The sequence below is a fragment of the Cynocephalus volans genome, chromosome 3 (genome assembly GCF_027409185.1).
Source record: "Cynocephalus volans isolate mCynVol1 chromosome 3, mCynVol1.pri, whole genome shotgun sequence".
Taxonomy (NCBI): Eukaryota; Metazoa; Chordata; class Mammalia; order Dermoptera; family Cynocephalidae; genus Cynocephalus; species Cynocephalus volans.
In genome coordinates, this window is record NC_084462.1 from 24,895,238 (window position 1) to 24,920,009 (window position 24,772).

Below are 24,772 nucleotides of genomic sequence, written 5' to 3' on the forward strand. Positions count from 1 at the left end.
CTAGACTTTGCCCACAAAAATAAAAATGTCTATAAAATATGCCTTAATGCATCTAAGAAGAAAACTGATGTCACCTTCAACTTCTGTCCTTCCCACCAAAATTGAACTCTAATAGACAACTCACACCCAAGACCCCTCCTCTAGGACTTTCATTCAGTGACTGCCAGAGAACATAAATCCCAAACACTGGTAGCCACTCAGAACCCAAGGTCTGCCCCCAAATCTAACCATACTCTTCCCTTACCATAATAACTAGCATGAGTTGGTTAGTGCTTTACACACGTCACCTCACTGAACGTCACCAGCAATCCTAGAGATATGATGTCCTCACTGGAGGATGACAGTGAGAACCGGAATGGCTCAAGTGCTTTTCCCAGTGCTGTATAGCAAGCTAGTCAGTAGCTGAGCCAGGATTTGAACCCAGGTCTGTCTTCTTGTTGATCTCCCAGGACTCAGGTCTTCTGCCTTCCCCAGATTCCTATACTATTCCCACCAGAAGCAATGCTATGCCACAGTGACACGGAGGAGGGAAAGAAGCCAAAAGGAAGCGTGTGGTTAGAGACAGGCCAGACCATCGAACCAGTAAGCTGCTTTATTAACACATAATCTGCACAACTCTAACGTGAACCTTGTAGCCAATTAACAGCCCCGATACTCATCAACTTCTCAAGGATCCCACCGAGAGGCCCTCCCTCCTGTTCCTCAGAGAAGAGGAGTGAGATCAGGAAGGGGCCGAGAGCACACAACTATTCCTCAAGGAAGGGCATGGTGAAGTCCTCGCCATCGTCTCTGGGCTGCGGCTCCTCTCTCTGCTCCAGCTCTTCTCCAGTATCTTCCATGAGTTGCTCCAGGTCCAGCTCACTGGAAGCTTCATCTTCAGGGGGGGCACTTCCAGTCTCCTGAGGCAGTGGCTCCTGGGGTCTGGGCTCTTCTTTCCCCACCGAAGCACGGGCCCCACCACAAGCTGGTGGGCTCAGGCCCTTCGGCACCATTCTAGCTTCTTTTTCCTCAGAAAAGCTGGTTGCTGAGGCCTTGCTTTGCGGGGCTTTAAATTTTTTCTTAGGGCCTAAATGATGAAAAAGTGACAAAGTTGACTTCCTATTATACCAGCATATCCTTACCTTTTACAAGTCAAACTCCTAAATTCCTATTTCCAGGAAATATCTGGAAAAGATGACCTTTCTCAGTACCACACGTATAGGCTTTGGAGTCAGAAAGACTTGGATTAAAGCCATGGATCAACCGTATGTTCAACATGGGTCTTGATCACGTTTTAAACTCTTTGAGCCTCAATGTCCTTATCTTTAAAATGGCCAATATCCAGGGCCGGCCCGTGGCTCACTTGGGAGAGTGTGGTGCTGATAACACCAAGGCCACGGGTTCGGATCCCTATATAGGGATGGCCCATGGCTCACTTGGGTGAGTGTGGTGCTGACAACACCAAGTCAAGGGTTAAGATCCCCTCACCAGTCATCTTTATAAAAAAAAAAAAAAAAAAAAAAAAAATGGCCAATATCCAGTCATAGAGCTATTGAAAGAATTAAAAACAACACGCATGGAAGTATGTATCTAGCCAGCCCACCGGCAATGCTTAATAAATGTCATTTCTCTTCTCACTACCATTCTCCTGTCCCTGGATCAAATCAAATCAAATCAATCAATAATACAGTGTGTGCTGTGCAACAATCTGAGAGATGCCCTTTTGTTCTTTCATTCTTTCTTTTAAGTAATGAAAAGCTGTAGAATTGTTTTTAAAAAGTGGTCTAAGGAGCAGAGATGTAGACATGGACCTCATTCCTCATAGTTTTTCACACATTGAGCATTACCTGGCTGGTCAGAATCTGAATTCTTCTGGCCTTCTTTCTTTCCCATTAAGAGTGAGGAAGGAGCTGTGGATTTGTCTCCCAGAGATCTCTTCACTGTCTTCCTTTGGAGGGTCCCATCTTGTCCATCTGCCATACCTGCATCAACCACACCCCCCAACCATGACGGAAATTTATTTCTAAGTTTCAGCTTGGCAAGGGCAGATGGACTCCCCACATTTAGCCTCTGCCCTGCCCCACATCTTCTGCTCATTTTCAATCTAATAAATTCTCTCAGTGGCCTCCAGTTCCCCAATCTTTTTTTTTTTTTTTACCCCCTGGATCTTCTCCTTCTCTTTATAGTTCTCTCCTCAGAGTCTGCGCCTTCTCTAGGTAGTCATCTTTCTTGGCTAAGAATTTAAAACCTTCCACCTTTAGCCTAGGATTTCATAATTCAGTACACAGGAGTAAGGAGGCTACAGCTTCCCTGCCGACACTCTGTTAGTCTTGCCTGTTTTCTCAGGTCCTAGAGCTGAGACAGTTGGTTAGGTCCAGCTACCTGCAGACACCTTACACTCTCTGCCTCTGCCCTGTCTTAGCTGTGAAACAAGTCCCATTTTCAGCTGGCTCGCTTACCTCTTGGCTTGGGTTTTTTTGTCTGTATTTTGGCTGGCTTAGGACTGGACAAAGTTGGGTCCTGAGGATAGAAGAGAAAAATAAGAAAAAGATAAACTAAACCACATAACTATTTTTAATAGAGAGGGATGCTACAGAATGATGGGTGGGCCTTGAGGAGTCCATTTAGGTTATGTGAGCCTGATATTGTTAAAATCTATGGCAACATAGAGGAAAATATATGGTCATTTCGCATTCTGTTTTATTAGTCAAGGCAAGACTGTATGCACAAAAGAAGGAAATAAAGATAGGCCACAAGCATGACTAAAAAAACTGGTAAATTAAAAATTAAAAGAGAAAGTAAAAATCTATATTCCATATACCTGGAAAAGAGACACAAAGAAAACAAGTGAATGCATATCCTAAGTGTCCACATAGGGAAGAAAGAAGAGTGGAGACAAGCAATCTGTTATTCTCTGAAATTGCTCCAGGAAGAACCAAAGAAATAGAGTAGGAATTGAGATTATAATCAAGAAAGAAGTTCCTAGAGATGTGAGAAATTAGAGAGAATAACGAGGAAAGAGGAGAGCTTCCTTCCCTGCAGACCCCTAAGAGATAAAATCAGCCAGTTGGGGCTACCACTAAGCAGATCCCTACAGGAATCTCCTAAAAGGAAACCCCACGATCCTTATCTAAACTAATTTTTAAGGCTAATCTTACTTTTTTCTCTTCCTCCTCCTCCTCCTCCTCTTCCTCCAGGCAGGAATTTGGGCTGTTAGCCCCAGAGAGCATTACATCTAGAACAGGAAAAGGAATGAAAGGCTAAATAATTTATCCAATAAAACAGTCAATGAGTTAATAGAGCTGATCCCAGAGAATCTGTCTTCTAACTACCTTCCTGTGTCCACGTGGTATTTTCTCCATAAAATGTGATCCCAGATCATCACGGTTCCTTCCTTTTCAAAGTACATCACTATACAACATACACCCTCCTTCCCTCCCCCTATCCCCTGCCCCATCCCTCTGTCCCCATCCATCTATCCTGGATACTGGATCAATGACATTCACGAGAGCCTCCTATTACAGAATCCAGAATGAGGCCGATGCTATGGAATATAAAATAGAGAAAAGCTTGAGCTGTTGCCCTCACGAAGGAATCCCTCCCCTCCCTCTCCAGTCCTCATCCTCTAGTTATCCTACCTCTTTCTTCTCCACTGTCAGATCCATTGTATCGGCTCTGAAAACCAAACAGGTTAACCCGCTCCTGAGGGAAACAAGAAATGAAAGCATCATCCACTATCCTCCCAGGAAAGGCTTTTGCCCTCTGTCTTCTATATTTCAGTTACGAAGAAATTTGTATTCATTTTCCATAACATTTTCACTTGAAAGTGTACATTAGGTTTATCTGGACTTTTATGGAGATTAATTAATTCTAATCTCTTTTTCCAGTGTATTTATACCTGTAATTCAGCACTCCTGTTTGTCAGTCAGCATCCCACTCCCACCAGTAGAAGTTGAAAGTAAAAATGGACTCCACTTTAAAAAGAGGTTAGGGAGCATACATCTGAGACTTGAAGTTAAATAAGGAGGTAGGATGCTTCCCAACACAAACTATCTCTATTGGGGCTGAGAAAAGATCCCAACTGTTCAAGAGTAGGGAAAGGAATGGATGACTTAAGAAGTCAAGGGAATCTGGCCTGGGAAGAAAAGAGTAGTTCTAAGAAAAAGACTGCTGGTTTTCTGCAGTGGGGATTGTATAGTTTGCTTTGTACCCAAGTCCTGAAGAGGAGCAAGTATGTGGTCTGAGCCCTGTCCCACCTGAATGCTGATCTGTTCTGCCTCTTGAGCCATCATTAGGGCTGCACCCAGTTTCTGGCTGCAGTCCTTCTTCCTGCCCTTTTTCTGAAATAGAAGATTAGAGTGAATGATAAATACTGAGTTAAAGATTAGAGTCAATAATAAATTTTAGAACAGTGATCCCAAAATACTGCTACCCCCCAGACATTATCTTTAACTACATTTATTTCCACTTTCTAATATTGATATGATACTCCCATTCTTCATCTTTTGGGTTCAGACTCAACACCTCTTTCTCCCTAATAAACCTCTCACCAATTCCTAGCAATATTTTCAATCAACATTTTGGTGTCCTCTCCAACATTAATCTCATGGAAATTTTAAAAGGGAAGATTAAAGGAGTTCAGGTGATTCCACTTTTAAGCTTCTCACACGTTTCTTTAGATCCAGCTGCTTGATTTAATACTCATTGCTTGATTTTCTAAGGCCCCTGAGCTGCTCGGCCTCTGCTCCTTTGTAAGGTTGGTCAAACCCAAAGTGACTATAGGGAGGAAATCTGATTTAGCTAATCCAGTAGTTCTCAACAGGTGGAGATTTTTCTTCCCCAGAAAAATCTGGCATTGTCTGGAGACAATTTTTTGGTTGTCACAACTAGAGGTGAGGAGTAGGTGGTAAGGGTAGGGGGTACTACTGGCTAGATGCCCAGGGATGCTGCTAAACATCCTACAATGCTAGACATCCCTCCACAACACAGAATTATCTGGCCTAAAACGTCAGTAGTGCTGAGATTGAGAAACCCTGAGTTAATCTTTGCCCTTGTTTCTACCACACCTGCTTTGGCTAAACTTTAGAAAACTTGAGTCGTCAAGAGGGCCCCCTATCTGCAGTCAGGGAAGGTGACAAAAAAATTATTACCCCACTGCAATCCTGGTAGGAAGAAGAGTCCCTCATAAATAACCTCACCCTTGGCAAACCTGGTCAGACATGGGACTTTCTCCCGACACAGCTTCCCCTGGGAGAAAATCAAGTTTAATAAAGGGAAGGTATCATTTTCCAGTCCCCTGTATCACAACAGACCCCCAACGATTGCTCACCACTCCTGCTTGCTCCAAGGACAGCTCCTGGAAATTCTTTAGCATGTTGACTGGGATCCAAGCACGAGAAACTGTTTCTCCAAAAAATGTCACGTGGTACTTAGACTAAAATAAAAGATAGTCCTGTTATGACATCCTGTCCCTTCTCTCCACTTTTCTCTTCTAACCAGAAAAGGGAGAAGGAGAATGGGGGATTCACAATGAAGGTGCTGAGCCTCATGCTCACTGAAGCCTGACTCACCCACCCCACCTCCTTCCACTGTTCTTCCATTCTGACCTCAGGAATCCTAGCCAAAGCATATTTATCGAAATTATAAATGCTCTAATAGTGGATAAATATTTAATTAGGTACAAGTTTCTTTCTTCAAGTACTTATCTCTGTCATCCTAGTTAAGTGTCTGTTTCCACTCGTGTCTGCTGGCTATGTCTATGTTTCTAACCCTGTACATCTGTTAGGATGGATTTGTTCTTTACTTTGGCCTAAGCCCCTTCCTACCCCGAACCAGGAAACTCACCGGCAGGGAATCAAGACGAGAAGCAAAAAGAAAATATTCCCCCAGGTCAGGGTCAGATTCTATCATGCCTGGCCACCTGGAGAAGAAAGATGGGTGTGGGTGTAGGGGATGGAAGAGAAGAGGGTAGATGAATAGAACACGGCTTCATCAATATACATGTACAAAAAAAGGGCAATATGCCTTGCAAAGGATCCAAAAGATAGATCCCACCCCCACCCAGCGGGCCCTACCAAATGACTGAAGTGACTCCCATCAATGTACAGAAAAGCTCATAATATTCCTAGTAAAGGTATCTTATCCTTCTGGGCATTCCCACAACCCTGAGAAGAAAATCTTCTGACTAGGGACATCTCCAAAAAAGAAACTATCCTACCCTTCCTTTTTTCTCTTTACTTTGCATGTCTATCACATCTAAATATTTCAAAATGCCTTAGATCCACCCTCCTCTCTCCACCCACTCAGAGTAGCATTGTCAGACCCTTTTTTCCAGGGAGATACCATCTCCACCCTGAAACCTCCAGAAAACAAGCTCTTTCAATGCCTCCAAGCTTGGTACTTTATCTTCTCCCTCACCCCATGCTTTTTTTAGGCAAGTACCATTTTCATTACAAATGCTTTCCATTTCCTCCCCTCCCTGCTTGAATCTACCACTACCAAGTTCATGAAGGATGCTCTGACTATGTCACAGTGCCTTACCAGGGATAACCATATTGCTTGGCCCAGATGATTGATCCTGGGACGTAGGAGGCATAGGCCACATCGTTCTCACACCCTGTCCAGGTCTCCTCAGGAATATCACAATGATTATACTCTAAATCTGCCAAAAGAGAGAAGGAATTGAAGGGATGGAAAGAGAGCCATAAGGCAAAAAGCTGGATAAGGGCTGGGGAGAGGACAAGAAGGAACTGGTATATGCAGCAGGTGGGACCAAAAGGGCACCTGGGGGACAGGTATGGAGGAAGAAGAATAAAGACCCATGGAGGGCTGGCTCGCTTGGGAGAGTGTGGTGTCGATAACACCAAGGCCATGGGTCCGGATCCCTATATAGGGATGGTCAGTTAGCTCACTTGGGAGAGCATAGTGCTAACAACACCAAGTCAAAGGTTAAGATCCCCTTACCAGTCATCTTTAAAAAAAAAAAAAAAAGACTCACGGAAGAAATGCAGCTAGAGCCAGGAGAAGTAGGAATGCTACCTCCTTATACTCCATAGAAAGAGATTCCAAACTACTGTTTATATCCCATAGTGTCTGACTCCGTTCCCATCTATACAACATCATGAGGATAATTTCCCTAAGACTGTTTTCTCATCTGTAAAATAATTGGCTGGACCAGATTGTCTTAATCTCTTTCAAGTGGTTTCAAACATTCTAGAATTCTAAGCTCACTGGATCTCTCTTACATGCTTTTCCCCATATACCCCCTATTCCTCCCTATCCACCAACCCAATACCAATATCCTAAACAGAATTGACAGGAGCAGACCAATGCTGAAGAAAATGTAATTCACTCAGTACATATGTTTAGATTCCAGACCCCTCCCCACAGCATAACTCTGCAGGGTGTCTTCCTCCAGCTCTTTATGCCCAGCTTCATCTCCATATGACATTAAGATCTTTCCTCTCTCCCAAGCACTACAAGGACCCCTTGAGTGCTAACTATACTTATGTCATGTTTAATCTACAGGATACACGCAAAGGAAAAAAGGGAGGAATAATAAAACCTGAAAAAAAATTTCCACTCCTTTATACCTGTATTCTGGTCACAGGACCAATTATCTGGGAGAACTGAGGGATCAATGTTCCCATGTAACCGCCTCCATTTCTCACAGTTTGGGGAGGAACACTGGACCCAGACTAGGCACTGATCTGTGAGAGGAAAAAGGCTTTAAGTAAGAGATTCAAAAAATTCTCTTCCTTCTTCAATCCAATTAAATCAATATAACCCTCCCACCCCCAGAATCATATAGCCATAGAGACCTTAGAGATCAATTAGTCCAATCTCTGACTTATGAATGGGAGAACCAAGGCTCAGAGAAGGTAACTGACTTGCTGAAGATTGGTCTAACTTGGTGACAGAGCCCAACTGAGAACTCAAGTCTCACATCTCGATCTTTCTCCTATACCAGGCTATCATCTCTCCCTGACCCAAAGCAGAAAGGAGTGTTTCCTGTATTGACAGTGCTCAGATAAAAAGGCTGTCTGGCATCTTTCCAGATAACGCCTTATTTTCTCTGGCGTGACACTACTGAAAAGTTCTTTTGAAGGACTAACAAGCACCTCTGTGAGGAGCTGCCCGAAATCGCCATTACAAGCTGGCGCTGATTTCCGGTGGAGGGCAGGGCTGCTCGGTAACACGCCTGGGCCGATTAGGCAGCCACCAATAAGGTAGGAGCACGTCCTAGGCGAGGAGCAGTCTCTATATAAAGGGCGCGGGTTCCCTCGCTCGGGGTCTCCATTTTTGGCAAGCTTATGCTCTCCCTCTCAAGATGCATTAAAGCTGATCTGCAGAAGGATCCTTTGTGTGCCGCGTCGTTCTTGCTGGCGAGACGGTAGCGCGGGACATTTGGTGCCGAAACCCGGGAACTTGTGTCATCGTCAGCACCTTCGGAGACCCCCTGGAGACAGGGAGGATTCAGAACTGCAGGAGGGTAAGTTCGGAGAGGTATGCCTGTTCTTGGTCTGGGGTTAATCCGGTTGGTTTAAAAGGTTTTGAAATCGCCCGTTGGTGTGGTCAGACTGACGTAGATAAGCAGCTGCACCAGAGACCTGTGTGAGCCTCTAGTACGTAAGGGAACGGCGCGTCTCACAGCGCCTCCACGGAGTGGGGCGCGTTATGGGTTCCACTCAGTCCATGGTTACCGCGTTAGAGGCCGTGCTGAGACAACGTGATATAAAGGTAGGGGGCCGTGTGCTCAAAAATTTTGTAAAAGAGGTAGATCGTGTAGCGCCGTGGTTTGCTTGTTCCGGCTCCTTGACTTTGAGCTCTTGGAACAAACTAGGCAGAGACCTTGACCGCAAGTACGCGGAGGGAGACCTCCGTCAGGGCACCAAGACCATTTGGAAGTTTATTAAAAATTGCTTAGAAGATGAGGGCTGTAAACCGGTAGTGATAGTAGGGCAAAATACATTAGAGGAGGTCCAAGACAGCATGTCAGAAACTGAACGGAGTGAGAGGATGGGTACCCGCAGGAGGAGAGACGTCTCCCATAAGAAAAAGGGCCCTCCCGGTAAGTCTACGGATGAGGGAGAGATTCTAAAACAACAAAGTGACACTCCCGGCACATCTGCCGGTAAAGGAGGGATTTCAAAACCCAGACAAAAGTTGGAAGGGAAAGAAGGAGGCCTCTACCCTATGCAAGAGCTGGGGGCCTTAAAACAAGAATTAGAAGATTTAAATCTGGATGAGTCCGACTCCGATCCCCTCAGCCCTAGTGAGGAATCCGATTTGGAGGAGGAAGCTGCCAGGTACGAGGAGGAGAGATATCATCCCGACAGGCGGCGGAGACCACTCGGGGAATGGAAATGCCGGCCGCCCCCAGTGGCCCCCGCACGGCCTGCGCCTTCGGCGCCTCCTCCTTACGTGCAGTCTTCTAATCCCTTCTCATTCCTCTCTGATAAAGTGAGGAAAAAGGTTCAAGCTGCCTTCCCAGTTTTTGAGGTTGAGGGCGGAGGGAGAGTTCATGCCCCCGTCGAGTACACCCAAATTAAGGATCTAGCAGAGGCGGTTAGAAAATATGGTGTAAATGCCAATTTTACTCTAGTAATGCTAGAAAGGTTTGCTGGTGTGGCTATGACACCCGCTGACTGGCAAATGTTGGCTAAGGCAGCGCTCCCTACCATGGGTCAATACATGGAATGGAAGGCGCTATGGCATGAGGCTGCACAAGCTCAAGCCAGGGCAAATGCTGCTGCACTGACCCCCGAGCAGCGAGATTGGACCTTTGATATGTTAACAGGCCAGGGCCCATTTGCCGCTGATCAGACGGCTTTCCCATGGGGTGCTTATGTTCAAGTTTCTAGCACTGCCATTAAGGCTTGGAAGGCACTCCCCAAAAAAGGGGAAGCTTCTGGACAACTTACTAAGATCATTCAGGGACCTCAGGAACCATTCTCAGATTTTGTGGCTCGAATGACAGAAGCAGCGGGGCGCATCTTTGGGGACCCTGATCAGGCTGCGCCTCTTGTTGAACAACTGATTTTTGAGCAGGCGACCCAGGAATGCCGCGCGGCCATAGCGCCCAGAAAAGGTAAAGGTGTACAGGATTGGCTCAGAGTTTGTCGAGAACTCGGGGGACCCCTGACCAATGCAGGGCTGGCAGCTGCCATCCTCCAGTCGCAGAGACTGCCTAGACAGGGACAGCCAAGACAGGGGCGGAACCAGAGAGTTTGTTTTAAATGCGGTCAACCGGGACATTTAAAAAAGGATTGCCTGAGCCCCAGAAGGGAGGGAGATACCCCGCCCTGGACGGGCTGCCAGTGTAAAAAGGCGGGGTGGGCACTAAAAAATTACTTTACCTTTTCGCCTTATATGGGTACCCAGTATAATGCTACCTCTTCAGGCCTAAATTGGACATATCAAAACCCCACGATGGCGATCCGTTCCAACCCATTTGATGTTTGGCTGTTGTGTGGGGTAAATGGCAGCTGCACGGACCTTTCACCGTTTGCCTTTTCAAAAGGCGGTGGTTGGGGAAATGCCTCTTTTGAGTGGAATGTGACTGAGTCCTTTGAATCCACTGTGTCCATAAAACAGCTTGGAACAAATTACTCTGTCCCGCCAACACCAGTTTGCCTTTATCCTCCTTTCATGCTCCCAATACTATGGTCTTGTTCAGGCAGAGGAGGGATTTTGGTCTCACTGCGGCAATAGTCGCCGCCGTATCCCTGGCGGCGGGTGCAGCCACAGCTGCTGCCGTCTCCTTGACTACCACGGTACAGACTGCCACCACGTTGAATAATTTGTCCTCCGCGGTAACACAGGCCCTAGAAACACAGACTGCGCTAAACGCTCAGCTGAAGGGAGGATTAATGGTGGTTAACCAGCGGGTGGATCTTGTGCAGGAACAAATAGATGTTTTATGGCAAATTGCTCAATTGGGGTGTCAATGGAAATATTCAGGGTTATGTGTCACCAGTATCCAATATAAAAAGTATACCAAAGCTGCAAATTTGTCTAAACAATTATCCCAGCATCTTTCAACAGGTTGGACGAGAGAATTTGACAACCTGATAAACCAGCTGCGCATGGCCATTGTGTCCGTGAACTCAACAAGAGTGGATGTCTCCTTCGCAGCCGGACTGTCCTCATGGATTAAAACGGCCGTGTCCCACTTCAAGGAGTGGGCAGGAGTGATTGGGGTTGGCATGTTCTTATGTGGGGGAACTGTGCTCCTACTATGGTTGGTCTGCAGATTAAAAGCCCAGACCCAGAGAGACAGGGTAGTCATCGCCCAGGCATTTCTAGCCCTGGAACAGGGGGCCAACCCTGACGTTTGGCTGTCCATGCTTAAGGATTAGCCTGCTCTGACTCCCCTTCCCCCTTCCTGTTGGCTGGCCTCCCTGAAGCTTGTTCAGAGGAGTTCGCCCTTGCTCAAACAGGTCTATGTGTAACAACAGGCTCCAGTGTGTCCAGAGACGGGCAACTTCCCCCAGACTTGAACCAACCTAAGACATGGTGCCCGGTGGCGATAGGGTCAACCTATGACGGGTAAGGTCAAAGTCTGTGGAGGGACGACCTAGGACAGGAACGCTGGCTAATTTGTCCGCGACCGCCGAGCTTGTACCAGCCGCTTTAAATGATAAAAAAGGGGGAGATGTGAGGAGCTGCCCGAAATCGCCATTACAAGATGGCGCTGATTTCCGGTGGAGGGCAGGGCTGCTCGGTAACACGCCTGGGCCGATTAGGCAGCCACCAATAAGGTAGGAGCACGTCCTAGGCGAGGAGCAGTCTCTATATAAAGGGCGCGGGTTCCCTCGCTCGGGGTCTCCATTTTTGGCAAGCTTATGCTCTCCCTCTCAAGATGCATTAAAGCTGATCTGCAGAAGGATCCTTTGTGTGCCGCGTCGTTCTTGCTGGCGAGACGGTAGCGCGGGACACACCTCTTTTGTGTACAACATTCATAGTTGTTAAACAAATCTCAACTGTCACCAAATCACCAAGTTGCAACATTTTGGACCAAGAGTACTAAGTTCACCCTCCTCACACAGGTCTATCATTTCTCCATCAACTATGCACTTCGGGCCCTGCTCAAAGGCCAAGTCTTCTATTTATACATTTATCCATTACCTTCCAAACCTCCATCCCCACCATTCTGTATCCCCACATCTTCTAAACTGACCCCATGTCCTACACAGACTCTCCTCTCTCTCCCCCAAACCCTTCCACTGTGTTCTTTGAAATTCCACAGACTTAAGCAACAAATGTTCATATATCCTCAACCTCTTCTCTGAACCTCTCCCTCCTTTTTGAAACCTGGAGATCCACTAATGAAACTGCCCGCACCTGACCCCACCCCTACCTGCAGCCCTTGAAGTGGAGACTGTTCCTTCTCACACTCCCCATGTCTCTCAGGACAGAAAGTGGGGCCAGTATCTTCCTTACACCCATTGCCACTGCTCCCCTCCATCCTGTAAAAACCCTTCCTCCCTTGAGGTCCACTCCATGGCACTATACCACCCTCCTATCTCCCTTGTGAAGATGCTGGCATCTGGTTCGGTCTTCTCATCCTCTCCACCTCCTGCCTTTATTCCAGTTGATTATTATGTCCATAGGAATATCTCACAGATCTCCATTCTCACAGTTCCTTGGCCTTTTCCTCCATAACACCTCAGGAACCCACTCCCACTCCTGCATTCCCCCCACCAGTCATCTGCAGGAACTGCACACCCTCTGAACCACTTATCCAAACATCCTCTCTTACAAAAATGCCCCATCCTTCCACCTCACTTGCTCAAAGACCCCTACAGCAATTTGCACTTTATCCAGCTCTCCAATCCACTGACCTCTGTCTTCTCCATCTGCTAGCAACCTCCATTCTTCACTGTGTACTACTCAGATTTGATTCCTTGACACTTCTTTACACTCTCCTGCAGACACCTTCAATTCCTTTCCCTCTGTCCTTCCTCCCACCCAGATGGCAAAGCACCATCTTGAATGAACTCACTCTCTACCTTTTCTATGCCTACACTCTGCAATTGAGAGTTGCTAGAGAAAAATCACATAACCAGCACATAAGTATCACTACATATTCACAATTACCATCAACAGTCAATATGTTTCTCTAACAAGTTCACTCTCCCACTGTCAAATTTTACTTTAAATGTCTGAAAATAAAAGATGTCCCCTGACCCCATCCCACCAAAATCATCCTTCAGAAAAAAAGTTGACTTATATTGGGTTCTTTCAAAATATCACATATTATGGATCACTTTCTCAATTAATTTATCTTGAAGAACAAAGTGCTGGTTGGGAATGATATATTAGTCTGAAAAAACAGTTATCAATGATAGTTTTGGATATTTATAGAGCTGACCTAGCAAGACAAGAAAAAAAGAGTGGGGGAGGGACCAGGGACCATAAAAGTTAATACAGATCAATAAAATAAATGGTTGGCTGTGAAAGTAATGAGTATTCATAAGAAAATAAGTGAGAAAAAAATCATCCTAATGACATGGAACTGGATACTTATGGCTTGGGATGAAATTTCCAACGACAGCATCATACAGTTTTTGAAAGTTTCCTTTCAAACAACTTAGAGAAGATAATGTACTCTGGAAAACTGTGTTTGATGCTCACAATGTGGCTCTAGGATAATGAAGACTGATGTCACAGACACATGTTAAGAGCATTTCAGTTGACCACTCATCCTTGAAACACTAGTTTCCTGGTTTCTGTGATACATCATTCTCCTGTCCTACCCGCCCCCATGCCCCAACCTTTCTGGCAGCTCCCTTCTCAGTCTCCTTTGCTGGGTTCTGCTCCTTCTTCAGCCAATTTCTAAATGTCAGGGTTCCAAAGCCCAATCACGGGCTTTCTCTCCCAATGCTACACACTTGCCTGAGGCAGGCATGCTCACCATCCCCATAGCTTTGAAATCCATTTTCATAACTGACAGCATACAGTTGTATACTTCCAGCCCCTGTTCTGAGCTCCAGATTCCTATAGCAATCTTGCTATTTGACATCCCTATTTGGATGTCTCACACGGATCTAAAACCTAATGCACCGAAACTGAATGCTTAATCTTCCCATGAATTTGTTCTTCCTCTGCTCTTTCCCATCTCCTTTCACATAACGGATCAAGCCAGAAATCAATCATCTTTGACATATCCTCTCCTCTCTCTCACCCCCCAATATCCAATTTATTACCAAATTTTGACAATTTTATGTCAAAGACTTTTTTTTTTTTTAAAGATGACCGGTAAGGGGATTTCAACCCTTGGCTTGGTGTTGTCAGCACCACGCTCAGCCAGTGAGCGAACCGGCCATCCCTATATAGGATCCAAACCTGTGGCCTTGGTGTTATCAGTACTGTACTCTCCCGAGTGAGCCACGGGGCGGCCCACCAAGACATATCTTAAAACCATCCATTTCTCTCTCTCTCCTAATCCAAGTCACCAAAATACCTAATCCTAGCACTAACTTCTTAACTGGTCTACTCTTATCTTCTCCCCACACTCCATTCTCCAATTAATCACAAAAAGATTCTTTTGAAACATTAATTTAGGATGTCATTCCACTGGTTAAAATCCACCAATGGCTTTCTACTGCTCTTAGGATAAAATTCTCACTCTGTAGCATGGTCTTTAATCTAGCCACTGCCTACCTCTATTTATCCAGAGCCACTTTCCACCCAACTCCAATCATACTGGCTTTCTTTTAGTACCTGGAATATGTCAAAATGTACCTTACCTAAAACTCTTTCTCCTACTCTTCACTTGGATAACTTCTCCTCTTCCTTCATGTCTCAGCTTAAATATAATTTCCTTAGAAATGCATTCCCTGACTGGCCCAATCTTAATTAGATCTCCATTTTTTTCCTCTCATGACTTAGGGTTATCAATTTTGTTCATCACTGTATTTCTAGCACTTAATGCAATGCATGACACATAATATAAGGCACTAATAACAACTGTTAAAAGAACAAATGAATCTATACCCATCCTTACCCTCCCTTCATCTAATCTCAAAGGCTAAGGAATCCTTCTTTCTAACGAAGATAAATCTTGCAAATTTATTCCCATTCCTATCTATTCAATCTTTCCCTCTCTATAAATAATTTTTCCTTAGGTTATAAGTATGCTCAAGTATCTCTCTTCTAAAAGTTATAAAAGAAAAAATCCTCCCTCAACTCTACACCCATTCCCCTTCATCTACCATTTTCTCCCTCTTTTCACATCTAAACTAATTGAGAAAGTGTTTACTCTTCACCCAACTACAACCTGCCATTTACCCTTACCAACCTATATGGTAGCTATACCCAAGGCCTTAATGACTTCCCAATTATATCTTTGAGCATTTTTAAACCTTTATCCTCTTTAACTTCTCTATGGTAGCATTTGACACGGCTGAGCATCCCTCGTCCTTGAAATTCTTTTTTCTTCTGGCATCTGTGATATCACAGATATCATAGATATCCTAACTTTTCTTCTACCTTTCTGACCACATCCTAGTTTTCTTCCTGAGCACCATCTAAAATGCCTGATACACAGTAGGCACCCAACAACTATAGATTATGTAAATAAATAACTGAATGAATAAAATCTTTCTCTATCTTCCTCAGCAGCATATCCTCTAACAAGCAGCTGTGAGAGATAAATGATAGTCTTTACAGAGTTTTTTCTAACATCCTAACCCTTGCCTCTCCTTCCATCTCGAATTTTCAGATCAAGTAGGCTTTCTAAACCATGGCTGAACTCACCAAAACCATTTCTCCCTTCTTTTTGCTCGTCCCTGCACTGAGAATGGCCCTGAACCATTTTCTTTGGTTGGTCTTTCTGTCTGTGCTCATGTCCACCTTGGACTTTCTCCACTTTCTCATCTCCTGGAAAGATAAAACAAAACATTTGGGAGGTGAGGAGATGAAGAGAATCTTTGTAGATAGTAAAGGCCAGGGAACGAGGAAGAAGAATCATAGCCTAATAGTTTCAAGCCTTAGGCTACCCACTGTCCCATTCACTAATTTCCTGGAGTAAGTACTTGAGCCAGGCATCAAAGTATATCTGACGATACTTACGAGCTTCCTTCTTTCTTTTGCTTAAGGAGAGTCTATTGAATTTCTTCTCAGAGGGTGCAGGATCTGGTTGGCTTAGCTTACATGTCTTTATCTCTGGGACAATTTCATCTTCCCGAGAGGCTGAAATCCCTTGAGTGTGAGGTACCACTATCCTCTCTCTGAAAACGAGATTTTGTTTTAAATGAAAAGGTAAAAAGGATCAATTTGCAGTATCCTTCTTTTGAAATAACCCAAGGGTAAAAGGAAGAAAGAAGAATCCTAGGCTCTCTAAAGGCTTCCTGAAGTTTACTTGTCTATTTTTCCCAACTCAAACAGGTATCTTTCCTGAGCTCAGAGAAATCTATGGAAATATGATAAATGACCATATAGATAGATAGATAACCATTTACCAATGTTAAGTCCACCCTCTGTTCAACTTGTGTCACTGGAATAAACTTACCCATCAGTATCATCATCAGTAGCAGAAGGAGCAATTCCTGGTTCCTTGTCTGATTGGGTACATGCTACAGGCCAGGCACAGGAAGTCTCTGTAAAATCGTGGCCAGATCCCATCCCTCCCCCACAAAAAAATACTATAAGCAAAGAAGCAATAAAAGAAAACAATCACTCCATTATTTTCTAACTATAACCTTTCATTAAAATGTCTTCTCCCTTTTGCCTGGAAGAGCCTATCTCTGGCCTCTTGTCATATCATAGAACTTTAAATCTTTAAATTTTCAGAAAAAACTACAAATCTATATCTTTCTGCAAGCCTTTCCAAATTGATCCGCCTCATTCCAGGATAGCCAGGTAATCATAGTTTCATTTTGTACACATAAAAATATTATATGTACTGTATTTGATATCATTTGCTCCTCAAACTCCCTCCAGGAGTAGAAGTACACTAAGAATGGCTGAAATGTCAGACCAATCTCCTTAGCCTCATGACCTTATAGAGAAGGGCTCAGGACTTACACTATAGAGATATTTATTCTAAAAAATCAAATCCCTGAGCATATGCAAAAACAGTATGAGAAACAGAAATATCTTTTCTAAGTGAATTGTAAACATATAGAAATAAATTTATATTGCATTTTTAAAATCTGGGTGAGACTATTTAAATTCTGAAGTTAATGCAGTACACTTTTCTAAATTTAAAAATATTTTGAAGTCTCATCTAATATTTCCTTACCTAGGAATATAGGAAAGAAGGAGAAAAGCTGTCAAACTTACGCTACTCCTCAGATAACAGTCACTTTGCCTAACTGAAACTCTTTTTCTCTCACTACAAGCCATACCCACACACTCCTGGAGTGACTTCTGTAGGACAATCTGGACAATCTCTTCAAATTCTGCATTGGTAAGACTTGATTTTTCCTGAAGAGACAAGGGAGGAAAACTGCTTATCTTTCCATAGTTCTCCCTTCTGACCAGTCAGGGAAGCCTCCTTTATTTTATTTCAGGTAGCTGGCCAGTAGGATCAATCCCTGGCCCTTGATGTTATCAGGCCATGCTCTAACCAAATAAGCTAACCAGCCAGCCTGGGAAGCCTCCTTTAGATGAAGCAGGAAGTTCTCAAAACTGAAGGCAAGAAGTCAACGTACCTAAGGAGTCCATAAACTTTATCCCAGATCTCCTGGGAATAAAGGAGTCAAAGGAAAAAGTTTATAAAGTCTCTTTCTACTTCTACTCCCACCTGCATTCCCACCTCATTCCCAATATTTCCTGCTAAATGCTTTCATCAAAACATTTTTTACCTCTTTGAGAAGAAAATGGAAGTCCAAAAAAAAAAAAAAGGAATAAAAAACTGAAATTACAGGATGAATTCCCCCAACATGAAAAGATTCTGTTTGTCCAGCCTGGGTAGGGGTCAGGATAGGAAAAACTGTCCTACTAGAGCCCATCAGTGTGACTGATACCTTTTCTTTCTTCTTTGCTTGCTTATTGTCTTGAGCCTTTCTGGTTTTCTCCTGGCAACTGCGTGGACCATTCTCTATGGTTGCTTTGTCCTCCTCCTTCTTTAACCTGGCCTTTGGTGGACTTGGCCTAGCCTTAGCCTCTGAGGAACCGATTCCCAGGGTTTCCTTCTTGGGCGAGTTAGAGCTACATGGAATCAGGCAATACAATTTTTGTGCAGGTGGGGCAAAGGTTTTCTTTGGTCCATTTCCACATTCTGAAAGAAATTTGATCATCAAGTGGAATTTATGAAACATATAACAGAGATTATTAGAAACTAACAGAGATTGCCAAACATCGCCCATTGACTGGCCATATCAGAATTACATGAAGAGAGCTTTTAACAAGTTCAGATTCCTAGGTCTTTCTCCACCCACTCCACCATGAAGTACTCTGAAGTGAGGACCAGAAATTATAATTTTACAAAGCTAGTTGATTCTGATATACTGCCAGATTTGGGAACCATTGAGTAATTCACAGGTGATAAATATAAGCATGCAGGAAGCTGAATTATTCAAAAGGCCCAGCTCTTATACTACCTCCTCAATGAAAATTATACTGATCCTCCCAGGTATAAGTAATATCTCTTTTTTCTGAGCTTCCTCTGAAGGTTAATTCTAGGTGTCAACTTGATTAGATTATGCAATACAGAGAAATCTAGTAAAGCTCTTTTTAGGTGTGTCCATGAGGGTGTTTCCAGAAGAGACTAGCATGAGAGCCTTAGTGGACTGGGTGGGAAAGATCCACCCCAATATGGGTGGGAACCATACAATCCTCTGGAGCTCAGAGAGAACAAAAAATGGAGAAAAAAGGCAACTATCTCTCTATCTGCTGGAGCTGGGACACACTCTTCTCTCCTGTCTGTGGACATCAGAGCTCAAGACTCTTCAGCTTTCTGCTCCAGGACTTACACCAAGGACACCATCAGCTTTCCTGGTTCTGAGTCCTTCGGAAATGGACTGAGTCACGCTACCAGTATCCAGTTTGTAGACAGCTTATCACAGGACTTCTCTTCACAATCACGTGAGCTAATTTCCCTAATAAATCCCCTCTCATATATTTATAATATATCCTACTTTGTCTCTTTGGAGAACCCTGACTAATACACTTCCATAACACCTTGGGTTGGCCAGTTAGCTCAGTTGGTTAGAGTGCTGCTTTGTAACACCAAGGTCAAGAGTTCAGATCCCAGTACCAGCCAGCTACCCAAAAAGGAAAAGGCCATATTTCTTTGCACATCTCTGGTGGAAACTTTGCCACATTCAACTTTATGTTATAGATATTTAAATGTCTTTTCTCTCTCTATGAATTCATATGTTCCTTGAGCAGAACTGTTTCTAAGTCATATATATACATTCTTTTTCCTCAAAGCATTTAGCACAGTAGTAATTTGAACAGAGTGGACACAAAATGGTTGTGAAGTGGATGTGAACTGAACTGCCCTCTGCTCAGTTGGTTAGAGTTGGTAGGATGTCCAGAGGGGAAAATGAGACAAAAGTACAAAGTGAATCTCCCTCACTCTTGACTCACCTTTATTCTTCAATGTTGTCATCATTCAGCTCAGAAATGACACTTTCTTTGCCTCTGTTAGAAAAAAGAAATTAACTTCTATAACTCTGATTAAACGTGATTTCTTCTTTGTCTTTGGTTCAGGATCTCTTTGCCTAGGACCCCTAAACTACATTTCTGCCTTCTTCACTATACTTCTATCCCCTCAGCTGAGATAATTACATGCCACGGAATAATGAGAGCTACTGTTTTAAAGATTAGCAACAACCCTTAGTGTTTTAAGTGCCTAGAACCATGTCCAACATAAGACAGGCACTCATGGGCTTCCAGTCAAAATGGTGGAATAGACGGTCCCCAGAGTCACTCTCTCCCACAAATCAACAAATTTACAACTATTAAAAAGCAACAACAAGGGCCAGCCTGCAGCTCACTTGGGAGAGAGTGGTGCTGATAACACCAAAGCCACAGGTTCAGATCCCTATATAGGGAAGGCCGGTTCGCTCACTTGGGAGAGCGTAGTGCTGACAACACCAAGTCAAGGATTAAGATCCCCTTACCAGTCATCTTTAAAAAATAAAATAAAAATAAATTTTTTTAAAAAGCAACAACAGCCAAGCTGGGGCCACTAGAGCTCAGGGGAAGAGGAGGAGAGACCTATGGAGTGCACACCATGTGAGAGAAAGAAAGAACAGCTCCAACCATTTCAAGCCCTGGCCGCTTCAAGGTTGGTGAGCTCATGGAGCAGGAGCTGGCAAAAGCTTCAGCTGTGCCCTCTGGATGAAGTTGCTTGGAAGTGGCAGGGGAGAAGAGGGCCTTGGTGGCCCCCAGGCCAGCAAGGCCACTAATAGGGTTCCCATGGACCCACATAGGAGTGAGGAGTCACAACAACTGAAAAAAAGGAGCCACTCAGAGGCCAATGAGTCATCGCAAGGGACCAGCGCACAGCCTGTCCCATGGGAAGTGCTTGGAGCATGGGTGGTGGGGGAGATGGGCCTACTGGGAGAACACTGGGGCACAGCAAGGAGAGCTGATCTCTGCCCCCCAATCAGCTCAGGACCACTCAGTAGAAACTGGTCAGGAATACAGAACTGCAGGGGGAGCAGTTTGCTGAAAAGACTCAGGTCCAGACCAGAGTTTCTACACAACCCAGGTGAACTGGATCTCACAAGACCTGGAAGAACCTATAAAGTCAACCATTAAAACCTGAGCTGCACAAAAAGCCTTCCCCAGGGAATCAGCAGGAAAGCAGCAATTTAGCTCAACCACAGGGCTCAAGTGCTGGTCCCAACAGGAAGTTCCCCCATTTTAGAAGTAAGAAAAAGACAACAGATTAGTTCCATTGCAGAGTCTAAGTGGTAGGAACAGCAAATAATCCAACACAGAACTGAAAGAAAAAACAAAATACTCACAGACCAGAGACTAAGTTTGATATTAACTAGTAAAGGTCTCACATCACCAAGAACACCTATAAAACCTAAAAGGACCAGAAGTCCCCTGGGCTACTAAGCCAGGGAGGGCGGAGGGCGGGGGACCTCAGCCATACCCCCCAACACCTGCAACCAGTCCCAAGGGTGGGGGTCCAAGGGCCTCAGCCATGCCCTGCCGACACCCACAACCAGACCAGTGACAACCACCAAGCTGCCGCAGGAAGCGCCCTGGGCTTCCGAGCTGGCGCAGTGGTGGGGCAAGGGCTTCAGCCACTCCCCTCTGACATCTGCACCCAGCTTAGCAATGACCAGGCCACTGCTGGAAGCCCACTGGTCTCCCAGACAGGAATGATGGGGTCACCACAGGCCTCAACTCTGCCCCTCCTCCTTCCTCCTTCTCCCTATTTCCTTCCCCTTTCTCCTGTTCCCCTCCCCCACAGCTAGTCCACAACATCATAGAATGTAAAAAAAATACATTAATAAATAAACAAACTTCAAAAATACATAAAATAAAATAAAATGTATGTCTACATACTATGCCTATATATCCACAAACTATCCCTGGAAGAATATACAAGAAACTGATCAAAATGCCTCTGGGGAGTAGAACTGGGTGAACAGGGGTGGAAAGAAGCTTTCACTCAACTCCCTCGTGTGTCTTTGGCACTTTATAACATACATATATTACCACTTGAAAAAATGGGGTTTTTTATTTTAAGTTCTTTAAATAAAGTAAAAAGTATTTTGACCAACCTAAAAATGCAAACTTTTCCAATATTTAGGTTCAAATCCTTATCTAAAACCTACCTAAGCCAAAGTGTGTTTCTGGAGCCCCGAAACAAATAGATAGAATTGTGAATCACTGTTGAATTAATAAGATGTAGTAAATCTATACACAGTGATGTATAATAGTTCCCCTTAATCTAAGGCAGGAGTATGATGAAGAACATTACTTCTAAACAAAAGCTCTAACCTGATCGACAAAGGGAAAGCCAGAAAGTCACTTTCTGATAACTCAAGTTGCTGCTCCTCAGTCTCAGATGAATTACCTTCTTCCACAATAATAAATATTGAAATCTGATTCAGAGAAAGGAAAAAAAGAAAAATATAGACTGTTAATAAATATACAAAATACCACCAACTTTGTTCTGTACAGCTACTAAATGGCTAGGGGCTCTAGCCCCAGGAATAACATTTGAGGTTTTAATTTCTCTTTTTTTGCCTTAGATGAAAAGGAGAGAGACAGAGACCAAAGCCTTTAAGTAAGAAAGTAAAAGAACCAGTATGGTTCCATAAACTGGATCCCACTCACTCAATAAGAAAAGAGAGTCAATAAGAAGGTAAAAAAGAAACTAGAAATAATAAAGGGAACCAAAGGAAAGTGAATAAGGATCTCAAAAAAATAGAAACAGTTTTCTTTCACTTGGAACACCAAAAAGATAATTTTAATTTTGAAATGAAATCCCCCAATTCAGCGGTTCTCAAAAGTGTGGTTCAAAAACCCAGAGGAGTCCTCTCCCTCTTCCAACTACGTATCTGTGTTAAAATGGATTTTCTCATACGCTTCTACCAAAATGATATCACACAACAGACCGAATGCAGAAACAAGTGAGAATACAGCTGTTTTCTACTAAGCCAGAAGTGAAAGAGATTTGCAAAAATGTAAAATATCATTCCTTACACTAAATTTTCTTTTGTTTAGGAAAACGTATTTTTCATAAAAATGTTATGTTAACTTGTAATGGGTTTATCATTATTTCTAAATTAAAAATAGTTCACAGTTTCCTCAGTTTTAATTTCTAATATGTTAATATAAATAGATACAAACCACATAAAAGCTCTTTGGAGTCCACCGTAAATTTTAAGATTATGAGAGGTTTCTCAAGCCAAAAAGCTTGAGAACTGACCTAGCGACATAATTTTGTCTTGCCAATATTTTTCAAAAAAAATTAATCCTTCACCTTTCCCCCATTTAGAAAGTGTTCACACATTTCCCCCTCCTAACCATCCAATTATTCCCTCTTTATATTGTTCTTGGAATCCTTGGACAAAGAAAACAAAAGTAAAATCTAGAATTGCCCTATCATACAGACTCCCTGAGCCTCAAAAAGCTGTATTTAAAGATTATATTTTAAGTTTCCTTTGAGTAGGAGTCTGATTTCCTTTTGGTATTAATGTCTAATAGTTTGTGGACTCCTGCTTATTTTCATGCCTCGATTAATAGCAGGCTTTCTTCTTTCTTTGTGTGTGTGCACGTGAGCTCAGCAAGCCTGATTTAAAACTTTTAACAAGAAAAAGAACAAAAGATTCCAGCTACCCTCACTGCCCATAACAAGACATTAACCATCAGAAGTAACTGTCTGAACTAAACCTTGCACAGGAGCGTATAAATAACATGGTGAACACAAGCTGCTTGGCTAGAGTACAAGAAAGCACAGACATGGCCACTTATCACCAAAATACACCATCTTTCTCTTGGGACTGCTCATCTCCTTCACGTTCTTGCTGGAGACTGACGGCCTGCCATGTTCCCACACGTGCCCCCAACTGTGACCGACCTCAAACTAGTCTTTTGGGGGTGATTTCACTTAAAGGCATAGATGCCCATGAACTTCCACATCCCGCACCGTTTCCCCTCACCAGTGTCAAGGTTTGGAACCATAAAATGCCTAAATCTACCTTGAAAACCAAGGGGAAGGACTTTTGGTAGGCTTCCCTTTTTCCTCTCTCTTCCCTCACCAATTCTCTCTTAGGGACAGCAACTAAAGTCAGAGATATCACAAAGTCAAACGTCCTCGACTCTCCTCAAAGGGTAAAAGAGCGACTTTCTAGCCTCTCCACCATCAAGAATCCCACCATGAGAGAATTTCCCCTCAGCTCCCGCTGAGGCTCCAGGATCCTCATTCTCGCTCAAATCGTCGTAGCCCGCCATGATACTGAGTTATTTTTGTTTGTTGGGGGTGAGTTGAGAGTTAAGAGATTCTGAGGAAGAGGGGTAAGTGTTGGTTATCGCCCTGAAGAGAAAGTTTCTCCTCAGGCAACAAATACCAGGATTGGCCGCGCCTAGCACCTTCAGTTGCAACCGGAGAAGAACAAGCTACCTTCTGAGGTGAGGAAGACCTAAAGGAGAAGAGGAGACTGAACTACTGCAGCGACCCTACAAGATCCTCCAGCCTCGACCCAGTTTTCCCGCCACCAAGAAAAGGCCCGAGGACGCACACAAGCCCCACCTCCCAGCGGCGTACACGCAAGGCCAAGGCGCACGCGCAGCTGGAAGCTGCCTCTGCGTTTGCGCAGCTGAGGTATTTCCGCCAACTTCGCCAAATGTCCCGGAAAAACTACAAATCCCAGAATCCTCGTTGGCTTCGCTTTTTTTACGCGAAGCAGCAGCAGAGCCTGATTATTCGTGAATCACATCTTCCTTTTACTAACTTTTCTGTTACAGAGTGCCTTTTCCTTCCTCTTTTTGTTTCCTGATTCCTACTCTTCCTTCTAGTCTCCTTCACACCCTTATTTTAGTATTTCGAGACGATCCTGAACCCACTCTCGCTTCTACCGCACTCTTTCTTCAGCCAAGCACTCTGTTGGCAGGGAGACCGAGCCGCCCATCACCCTGGGGAAACGGCGTGGAAGCGTTTCTTCCCCATTGGCCGAGGCAAAGGGGGCCGACAGCAGACCGTATCCTCTTCCCCGCCCACACGTTTTTATATAAGGCGGCGCGAAGCCTCAGAGTGCGTTTGGGAAGTTCTGCGTGCGAGCTGGTGGCGGCGGGGCGTCAGGGAAGCCCGCGGGCCGGTGGGCTCGTACGCAGGCGCCGGGTGGTGGGCGGAGGCGTTGGCGGCGGG

The 24,772-nt window shown here is 44.2% G+C and overlaps 1 protein-coding gene across 12 annotated transcripts; it reads right to left on the reverse strand.

Annotated features, from left to right (window-relative positions):
- Positions 1-594: 594 nt before the first annotated feature.
- Positions 595-24,756, reverse strand: ZCWPW1 (zinc finger CW-type and PWWP domain containing 1). Of its 12 annotated transcripts, none has more exons than XM_063089228.1 (18): positions 24,158-24,756; positions 21,901-22,004; positions 19,522-19,575; positions 17,955-18,208; positions 17,334-17,412; positions 16,496-16,610; positions 16,057-16,214; positions 15,742-15,864; positions 7,572-7,688; positions 6,520-6,640; positions 5,824-5,899; positions 5,309-5,413; positions 4,236-4,319; positions 3,618-3,681; positions 3,138-3,214; positions 2,439-2,499; positions 1,827-1,961; positions 595-1,066 (listed from the first exon to the last, which is right to left on the reverse strand). In XM_063089228.1, the coding sequence occupies exons 3-18, from the start codon at positions 19,544-19,546 to the stop codon at positions 747-749; spliced, it is 1,914 nt and encodes a 637-aa protein (XP_062945298.1). In that variant the 5' UTR covers positions 19,547-19,575; positions 21,901-22,004; positions 24,158-24,756; the 3' UTR covers positions 595-746. The 12 variants fall into 12 exon arrangements, with proteins under 12 accessions (XP_062945298.1, XP_062945303.1, XP_062945297.1 ...); XM_063089233.1 differs by lacking the exon at positions 24,158-24,756 and adding an exon at positions 24,029-24,113 and having other exon boundaries at positions 16,496-16,559; XM_063089227.1 differs by lacking the exon at positions 24,158-24,756 and adding an exon at positions 24,029-24,113.
- Positions 24,757-24,772: the final 16 nt, after the last annotated feature.

What these genes read in the sequence shown, in the direction of transcription:
- ZCWPW1 (XM_063089232.1), bottom strand. Translation starts at nt 19,546, where the DNA reads ATGATGACAACATTGAAGAATAAAG. An exon ending in ACTGATGATGATACTGATGG is followed by an intron (nt 16,215 to 16,495) that starts GTAAGTTTATTC and finishes TCTCGTTTTCAG; the next exon opens with AGAGAGGATAGTGGTACCTC. An exon ending in AGGAGGAGGAAGAGAAAAAA is followed by an intron (nt 2,500 to 3,137) that starts GTAAGATTAGCC and finishes TTCTATCCTCAG; the next exon opens with GACCCAACTTTGTCCAGTCC.